Source organism: Crocuta crocuta, unplaced genomic scaffold (genome assembly GCF_008692635.1).
Source record: "Crocuta crocuta isolate KB4526 unplaced genomic scaffold, BGI_CrCroc_1.0 scaffold270, whole genome shotgun sequence".
Lineage (NCBI taxonomy): Eukaryota > Metazoa > Chordata > Mammalia > Carnivora > Hyaenidae > Crocuta > Crocuta crocuta.
In genome coordinates, this window is record NW_027527569.1 from 4,043,541 (window position 1) to 4,053,710 (window position 10,170).

The 10,170-nt window shown below is 38.0% G+C and overlaps 1 protein-coding gene across 1 annotated transcript in view; it reads left to right on the top strand.

Moving 5' to 3' along the window:
* The window catches only part of CGAS (cyclic GMP-AMP synthase), a 25,967-nt gene extending 17,479 nt beyond the window's left edge, over positions 1 to 8,488 (top strand). Inside the window, exons 5-6 of the mRNA XM_077770473.1 lie at positions 4,426 to 4,528; positions 7,180 to 8,488. Of these exons, the coding sequence (XP_077626599.1) occupies positions 4,426 to 4,528; positions 7,180 to 7,531 (455 nt within the window). The 3' untranslated portion in view covers positions 7,532 to 8,488. The remainder of the gene's footprint in view (positions 1 to 4,425; positions 4,529 to 7,179) is intronic.
* Positions 8,489 to 10,170: the final 1,682 nt, after the last annotated feature.

The window sequence follows — 10,170 nt, forward strand, 5'->3', positions numbered from 1 at the left end:
TATATATATATATATAAAGCTTTCACATTGGTTCCAAAGTCAAAGCGACAGAAAAAGGAATTCCTGGAGGACCACAGCTTCCATTCATGTTTGCTCTACACTGTTCTCTCCTTCCCTGATTGGAAACCCTCTTTATTGTTTTTGGTTTACCTTTCATGTAAGTAAATCCATGCCTTTATCTTTTAAGATAAAAAGTACACCTTCCTTTTTTCAGTTAGTAAGATATTTTGAATATAGAGCTATGGCTCTATATAAAGGTAGCACTCATTTCTTTTGTCAGTCTGTTTTTACAGCTGGTCAAGGAGTAAATCCATATATAATTTTGCTGGACATTGCCAAGATCTCCCCCAGAGGAATTGCACAATTTGCCTTCCCACAGCCATGTATGAGAATACCTATTTCACTCTCAGCCTTAGCAACAAAACTCCTTAAACTTTGAAATTTTTGCCAATTATTCAGAGTGAGAAATGAAATCTCAATGTAGTTTTTAAAAATAAACTTTTAACTTTAAAACAGTTTTAGATTTGCAGGAAAATTGAAAAGATAGTACTGAGTTCCTATATACTCCATACCTATTTCCTTATTTTTAACATCTTACATCAATATGCTACATTGCCACAATTAATGAGCAAATATTGATAATAGTGTTGTTAACTAAAGTCCATACTTAACTCTAATATTCTTAGTTTTTACCTAATGTCTCTTTTCCTGTTCCAGGACCCCATGTAGGGCACCACATTACATTTAGTCATTGTGTCATCTTAGGCTCCTCTTAACTGTAACAGTTTCTCAGTCTTTCCTTATTTTTGATGCCCTTGATGATTTTGAGGAGCACCAGTCAGGTCTTTTGTAGAATGTCCCTCATTTGATAGGTGTCTGATATCTTCTTGTGATTAAACTGGAGTTCTGGGTTTTGGGGCAAAAGACAACAGAGGTAATGCCATTCTTATCACATCTTATCAAGGGCACATGCCACGAACATGACATAGCATGGTTGTTGTTGACCTTGATCACCTGGCTGTTATAAGCCATTTGTCAGGTTTCTCCACTCTTACTCCTTTTCCCCTTTTTCATACTGTTCTATTTGGAAAGAAGTCACTGTGCACAATTAACACTTAAGAATTGGGGGTTTGGGGCACCTGGGTGGCTCAGTAAGTAAGCATCTGACTTTGGCGCAAATCATGATCTCACGGTTCAAGGTTTCAAGCCCCACATCAGGCTCTGTGCTGATAGCATGACCCTGCTTTGGATTCTCTGAATCCCTCTCTCACTCTCTCTTTCCCTCCCTTGTCTCCTCCCTCCCCAATAAATAAATAAACATTAAGAAAAAAAAAGAATGGGGAAGTTATGCTCCACCTTTTTAGAGCACAGTATTCACATAAATTATTTGGAATTCTTCCTCATGGGAGATTTGTCTCTTTCCCCCGTTTATTTATTTACTTAAGCAGTCATATCAGTAAGAACTCATGGGCATTTTTTTTATGTTAAGCTATAATCCAGTACCACTTAATTTTATTGTTTAAATTGTTCCAGCTTTTGCCTTTGAGAGCTCTTCCAGTTGGTTCCTGCATCCCTTGACATACTCTGCCATAGTTGGGTGTGGGGTTCAGCACTAATTCACTTTCTTTCTGGTAACTACAAAAGACTCCAGGCTCATCTAGCATATTTCCTGCCAAAGTCCTAGAATCAGCCATTTTTCCAAGGAACCCTGGATCCTTTTATTGGGAAATGTACTAGAAACCAAGATCTGGGTACTATGCATGCTCTGCTTCTAGAGTGTCATACACTCAGCTAAAAGAGCAAGGAAATACATAAACATATGTGACCCCAGTGTGTACATATAGCTGTAAATATTTCTATGTGTAATCACCTGTCTTTATATAAATTATACATGCCTGCATACTGATGTCTCTAACTATAATTCATTACCACGTGGATTATTCTAAATTTCTCTCCTTGCTATCAGTTACCTCTCCTTACAACAGTGAAAACCCTGGCTCCCAGCATCTGTCACCTATTAACTGTTCAGTTCCAGTATATATATTTTCAGAATTGTAAACCCATTTTCATGTGGAAGCAATTATCAACTGGAATACAGAGGTTATGTACAATTTCTTTTGCCTTCAGTCTTAGAGACGACATTTCCAAAGTAACTTACTTTGCTTCCACCTTCCTCCTTCAGGGAGGTTTTTTGCTTCTATACCTGCCCCTTTCAAGGAGGTTGTTTCATACATTTGTAATACAGTTAGAGTCCCTTCTGCTGGTCTGCATTATTTCCTGGGCTTACTTGGCCTCTAGTGACTTTTTAAAGTTATCATACTTCAAGGTTCACTGTGCTATAGAGTTCTGATTTTGACAAACGAATTGTATCATGTATCTGCCCTTACATAATAGCTTCACTGCCTTAAAGAGCCCCCTGTGCTTCATTTATTCAACCTCTGGCAACCAGTGATCTGCTTACCATCTGTATAGATTTGCCTTTTCCAGAATGATATAAGTGGATTTCATAAATGGATTTATACGGTAATGAGCACCCTTAGCCCAGTGCTACCTTTTCCATATATTCATTGTCTACATATTGTGTAGCTATTACTAAACTCTTTATTCTGTCAAATTAAACCTTTGTCTGGGGGCACCTGGGTGGCTCAGTCGGTTGAGCATCCAGCTTTGGCTCAGGTCATGATCTTGTGGTTTGTGAGTTTGAGCCCTAAGTCGTCAGGCTCTGTGCTGACAGCTTGGAGCCTGGAGCCTGCTTTGGATTCTCTGTTTTCCCCTCTTTCTTTCTGCCCCATCCCTGCTTGCTCTCTGTCTCACTCTGTCCCTCAAAAATGAATAAACGTTTAAAAAAAAAAAAAAACACCTCTGTCCTTGGGCTATACCATACTGCCATACATAACGTAGCTTTATAAGGCTTGATATCTGGTAGAGCAAATTCTCCCACTTCCAGAGTGTTTTAGATATTCCTAAGTCTTGGTATTTTCATTAAAATTTTGGTACCCTCTTTTCAAGTTCCACAAAAACATTTTTTTTAAATTTTGATTGTGAGTACATTGAATCTATAGATAAATCTGAGGAGACTTGGTATAGTATAATAATGAGTCTTCCAATCCATGTATAGGGTGAACATCTCCATTTATTTAGATTTCCTCTAATACTTCTCAGTGAAGTTTTAGAATTTTCTGTCAAAGTTTTGTGTATATTTTGCTAGATTTACTCATAGGCAGTTGTAACTTTTTATTATGAAAAGTTTTAAACCAATAGGAAAGTAGACTGAAGAACATATTGAATTTACATATACCTGTCACCCAGCCTCTTTTGTATTTTCTACCTACACAATTATGTCATCATCTGTCAACAATAATAGCTTTGTTTCTCCCTTTCCCATGCTAAGTCCCTGTTTTTCCTTCCCTCAGTGTGCTTGTTAGGATAGCCAGTGCATGCTGAACGGAAATGGGGATAACCAGTATCCTATCTTCCTAATTTCAAAAGAAAAACTTCAACTTTTTACCTTATATTTATCATGTCACTCTTTTTTTTTTTCTCTTAAATCTACTCTACCTTTGCTGAGAGAGGTTTTTTATTTAAATTACAAATATTAAATTTTAAGGGTGCCTGGGTGGCTCAGTCGGGAACACGTCCAACTTCAGCTCAGGTCATGATCTCACAGTTCATGAGTTCGAGCCCCACGTTGGGCTCTGTGGTGACAGCTCAGAGCCTGGAGCCTGCTTTGGATTCTGTGTCTCTCTCTCTGCCCCTCCCCTGTTCGCTCTTTCAAAAATTAACATTTAAAATATACATTAAATCTTATTAGCTGCATTTTCTGCCATTATTGAGATGATCATATGTTTTTCCTTTATTCTGTTAGTGAGACAGTATATTGATTAATTTTTAAAGTACAAATCATATTTCTGGCATAAAAACAACTAGATAATACGATAGAACAAATGTAAAAGAGTTAGCCATGGGTAAACTCTAGAAGCCGGGGGAAGTCCATTCTATTCTTATATAAACTCCCCCAACGAAAAGTTTCTCTCATGGAAATGTTCCCTAGTTCATTTTACATGAATACCAAAACTTACAAGGATGGCCAAAAAAATAAAAAATTCGAATCAGTTTTCAGATTATTATTGAAACAAAATATTAACAAACTGAATTTAGCAATTTATAAAAGGTAATACATACATCTTGTCATACTAACTGTATTATGCTCCCCTCCATTTTTTCTATTTCAGCTCATTATTTGCTTCAGATCACTTGTTTTAATATGTAATTACATTATTCATTTTTGGTCTGTCTCCTTTTAGAAATCTTCCAGAGTGATATTTTAATGAAGGAAATCACGTAAGGATTGTGTTGTTTATATTTGGATGCTTTTGGTAAAGTGCTTTTCTTTTCTTTTCTTTTTTTTTTTTTGTGGAAATTAAGAAGAAACATGGCGACTATCCTTCTCTCATATTGAAAAGGACATTTTGAAAAGTCATGGACAATCTAAAACCTGCTGTGAAAGTAATGGAGTGAAATGTTGCAGGTAACTTCCTTATTTTGTTAAATGGCAGATTACCAATGGAATGTTTAATTCTTTGTTAATTTCATAGCTCCAAACTGAAGATGCTCATTGTTGAGGTGAGTCCTGGGGGCAGTGCATGGCTGGATTGACCCTGGAGTATTATCTCAAGGGTGAGCATGAAACCAGGGAAGCCAGATCTAAGGGACCGAGGAAATAGTGTTAGAAGGCAAGGCCAGGGAGCATAAGTCCTGAACCTGAATCAGTTGTATGAAGTAGGACAGAGTAAGAGGATATAAACATTCGCCATGGCTAGCCATGACAATTGGATGTGTTTTAATAGTCTGGTTGCTTTAAGGTAATGAGCATTAATGTCACATAGTGGGAGGAGACCAAAGAATCACTCTTATTGGATACTGGTGCTTGATTTAAGATGGTTTGTTTGTGGTGAAGGCCAGGGACTGACTAGCTATACTTGAAACAACACTAAGAGATAGGTAATTATTTTTCCTGTTAACATATGTACCTTTAGGAGCTGAGACTGAAAAGAAATAATTTGAGTTTAAAGTTGTCTAGTAGATGGGGCGCCTGGGTGGCTCAGTCGGTTAAGTGTCTGACTTAGGCTCAGGTCATGGTCTCGCTGTTCATGGGTTCGAGTCCCCTGTCGGGCTCTGTACTAACAGCCAGCTCAGAACCTGGAGCCTGTTTCAGATTCTGTGTCTCTCTCTCTCTGACCCTCCCTTGCTCATGCTGTCTTTCTCTCTCTCTCTCAGAAATAAATAAAACATTAAAAAAAATTTTTTAATTAAAAAATTTAAAAAGTTAAGTTGTCTAGTAGAAGGATCACAAAAGTTGAAAGGTCAAAGAATGCTCCACATGCAACCACAGGAAGTTAATGCTTTGAAACAGGCATTAAGAAAAATGTAGGGACGCCTGGGTGGCTCAGTCAGTTGAGTGTCCGACTTCGGCCCAGGTCATGATCTCCAGGTTCATGAGTTCGAGCCCTGTGTCAGGCTCTGTGCTGACAGCTAGCCTAGAGCCTGGAGCCTGTTTCAGATTCTGTGTCTCCCTGTCTTTCTGTCTCTCCCCCACTTGTGCTCTGTCTCTATCTCAAAAATAATAAACCATAAAAAAAATTTTAAAAGCAAAATGTATTTCTTGGGGTGCCTAGGTGGCTCAGTCAGTTAATTAAATGACATCAGCTCAGGTCATGATCTCACAGTTCATGGGTTCAAGCCCCACATCAGACTCTGTGCTGAAAACTCAGAGCCTAGAGCCCGCTTCAGATTCTGTGTCTCCCCCTCTCTCTCTCTCTCACTGTCTCTTTGCACTTCCCCCACTAGTACTCTGTCTCTGTCTTTCAAAAAAAAATAAATGTTAAAAAATGTTTTAAAAAAAAGAAAAGATTAAATGTCCAACTTCAGCTCAAGTCATAATCTCAGAGTTTGTGGGTTCAAGCCCCATGTCTGTCTCTGTGCTGACAGCTCAGAGCCTGAAGCCTGCTTTGGATTCTNCTCTCTTTAAAAATAAATAAATGTAAATTAAAAAAAAGAAAAATATATTCCCTTTTTTATTTTTTAAGCTTAAAACATTGTTTTAAGTTTATTTATTTATTTTGAGACAGAGAGAGCAGGGGAGTGGCACAGAGAGGGAAAGAGAATCCCAGGCAGACTCCACATCATCAGCATGGAGCCCAGTGTGGGGCTCAAACCCACAAATATGAGATCATGACCTATGCCAAAACCACAAGTCAGGTGCTTAACCAACTGAGCCACCCACCCAAGTGTTCCCCACCTTTTTAAGTTTTATTTAAGTAATTTCTATACCCATGTGGGGCTTGAACTCATGTCCCCAAGATTAAGAACTGTACCCCCCTCTGACTAGCCAGCCAGGAACCCCCCTAAAAAATACATTTCCAGTAAGGCTAAATAGTTTTATAAACATTAAATTTTGTCAGCTACTAAATAACTGGATGAATAATTAAATATTTGCAGCTTAGTAAGACAAAATCATTTTGTAAAAATCATTTATTATTTAAGTAAGCTGTATGCCCAACATGAGACTTGAACTCATGACCCTGAGATCAAGTCACATGCTCTACATATTGAGCCAAACATCTCCCATTCTGTAAAAATTACAATGAGATTTTTCTAGGTACTAAATGACTGGATGAATAAATATCTGCCAGTTTCATATGGTTGAATTCATCCTGATAGGATAATATATTTAAGCTAAAAATAAGGAGGGAATAAAATGTTTTTGAAACTTCAGAGCATATATTTGAAAACATAATCAGGTTTTAGAATTGCCTATAATTTTATTTATATATCTTCATTGTTTTTTTGTATTTTTATATTTTACAACATCTGTATTGTTTACTCTATCTTTTTTTTAATGTTTATGTATTTTTGAAAGAGAGCAAGCAGGGGAGGGGCAGAAGATCTGAAGCAGGCTCTGTGTGACAGCAGAGAGCCTGATGTGGGGCTTGAACTCATGAACTGTGAGATCATGATGTGAGCCAGAGTTGGACACTTAACTGAGTGACCCAAGCTCCCCTGTTTATAGTATATTTTTTCCTGAAACATGCTGAAAGCTTTTTGGGGAATGAAGCAGGTTTGGGGAATGAAGCAGGTTGTAATAAATAAAAATAAGTGGTTTTCTTTTTTATTCGACAGGAAAGATTGTCTAAAACTAATGAAATATCTTTTAGAACAATTGAAAATAAAGTTTGAAAAACGAAAGGAACTGGAAGAATTCTGCTCTTACCATGTGAAAACCGCCTTCTTTCATGTATGTACTCAGGAGTCACAAGACAGTCACTGGCACACCAGAGACCTGGAGCTCTGCTTTGATAACTGTGTGACATACTTTCTTCAGTGCCTCAAGATAGAACATCTCGAGCATTACTTTATTCCTGGATTCAATCTATTCTCTCGGGACCAAATAGACAAAATAAGTAAAGAATTTCTATCACAGGAAATTGAATATGAAAGGAACAATGGATTTCCAGTTTTTCATAAATGTTGAAATTATATTTTTAAAAAGAATCAATTAGAGTTTATAATATTGAGAGAAATTTATCACATCAGTGATTATTTAAAATGAATGTAAATCATTTAATCCTCTGTAGTCCTAATGAATTCTAATCAGTATAAACAGATTTGTTATCCTAGGAAAGAGATTAGTCAGGAAATAAGAAGCAGGAGTGTTTACAATCTAAGAAAGCTTTACCAGACTGGAATGAAAAGGACAAAATACATATCGCCTGAATTAAGTTCATCAAGCATTTACTAACACCACTTCCCACCTAGCACAAATGTGTGGAAGGTTGCAAGAGACAACATTAGAAATGATCATTGCTTCCATTAAAATGGTAATTTGTTCAATGTTCAAATATATTTAGAAGCAGTGTCCTGTCACATGCCAGAATCGGTAAGAAGGAAATGAAAAGATAAGTTCTACATCATCTCTGCATGTCCCAGGAAATCTATGTCATAACAAAATATAGAATAATACACAGGTAAATATAAAACATGCAACTTACTTTAATTTTTAGTAACACTTTTATATGTATTTCTGAAAAGGTAATAAATGCACATGTCCAATAGTCAGAGAAACAGGTACTTCCGAACCTGATATTTCCAAATGTTACCCTTTGTCCTCTGTGCTCACATAGCATTCAACTCAGAAGTAGCCACTGTTTGTTAACTTTTTCCTATTTGTATATTTTGCACATTTTCTACTGGCAATTTTACTATATTCTCAATTTTTGTACAAATTCTTATAGTTAGGATACTTAGGCATTGTTGGTTGTCTGTGTAACAAATAACTTGTCCCCTTGTGTGGAGTGTCTTTAGCATTTTTGGTGTCATTTAGTAAACAAAGTTTTAAAATTTTAATGTAGTTGAATGAATCAGTCTTCTCCTTTATAGTCAGTCTGTGCATTTTATAGATCCCGTTTAACAACCAACTACATTTGAACATACTAAGAGAAAGATTAGACATTTGGAGGAGAGTTTTAGGGACAGTGAATGCTAAATAAAAACTAACGTGTCCAAGAAAAGTCTGATTTGATAATGTGGCGCAGCTGTAGTTATATGTGAAGTTAAAGTTAGGAGGATAAAGAAACAAGCTGACTGCCTGTTTATAAGGCGATAGTGAGGTGGCGGGGTTGGATTCTATAATTTTTTTAATTTTTTATTTGAGAGAGACAGCGTGAGCAGGGGAGGGTCAGAGAGAGGGAGACACAGAATCTGAAGACAGGCTCCAGGCTCCAAGCTGGCTGTCAGCACAGAGCCCGTCGGAGGGCTCGAACCCACGAACCGTGAGATCATGAACTGAGCCGAAGTCTGATGCTTAACCGACTGAGCCACCCAGGCGCCCCGGATTCTAATTTCTGATTGCTGCATAACAAGTTATCACAATTTTAGTGGCTTAAAACACATTATCTCGGTGTTTGTGGGTCAAGATTCTGAGCATGGCTCTGCACGGGGCCTCAAGGCCATAATCAAGGTGTCACCTGGGGCTGCTGTCTCACTTGGGGCCAGACGGAGAAGGATCCACCTTTGATGGCAGTATTTATGTCCTTGCAGTGGTAAAGCTGCAGCCAGAGGTTGCCCTTAGCTGCCTTTGGTTCCTCACCATGTGAGCCTCCCAGCATTGGCAGCCCACACAACATGGCAGGTGGCTTCCAAGCTCAAGGGAGGGAGAGACTCCAGCAAGAAGTTGTACTACAGTCATATTTAATGTAATTCCAAATAACCATGTACATTCCATATCTTTTACCATTCCAGTTGGTTAGAAGCAAGCCACAGGTCCCACGCACACTCAAGGGTTAGGGAATCCCTCAAGAGTGTTGTGTGTCAGTTTGGCCAACTATAAACATAGGGGCACAACAGTCCCCACAAGACGAGCCTTACCTGACACCAATTGCAGTTTCAGGAGATTCCCAAAAGCATTCTTAGGTTTGATAATTCACTGGGAAGATTCAGAAAACTCATTGAAGCAGCTACACTCTTAATGGTTGCAGTTTATTACAGGATAAATACACAGGTTAAAATTAGCCAAGGGAAAATCACTCAGCAGACTGAGCAGGATACCTAACACAGAGCTTCTATTCTTTCCCTGTGGAGTCGTGGATGCATTCTTCTCTTGGCATCTGTGTATAACAATACACATGAAATACGGCCAACCAGGGAAGTTCCCTGAGCCAGTGTTTTATTGAAACTCAGTAGTTGACTCCCTACATGTCGAACCACTCTGGAGGTGAAGTATTATGATCCAAAGGCCCACCATAAATCACTTTGTTAGGCTTTCTGGGTTGTTCCAAGGGCTTAGTAATTATCTGCCAGAAGCCAATGAGTTAGGTTCATATCTTTATTAGCTAGATATACACCCCAGGAGGTTGAGTCCTGGAGTCACCCTAACAGCATACCCATCACAGGGTTGATTTCTCTTACAATGGGAAATCAGTGGATAATACCAAATTAGAAAAACCAAGAAAATGTAATATAAACAAGTTATTTAGATGAAGTGGTTGCATCTTGCCAATGGAAAATGAAGGGGAAAAAAGGTCTGAGGACTACTTTTTAAAAATAAGCTATATGTAGGGTCTCCAACCTTCCTCATTGGCACCAGAATCAGTGCTGATTGAGATCAAAGTTAAT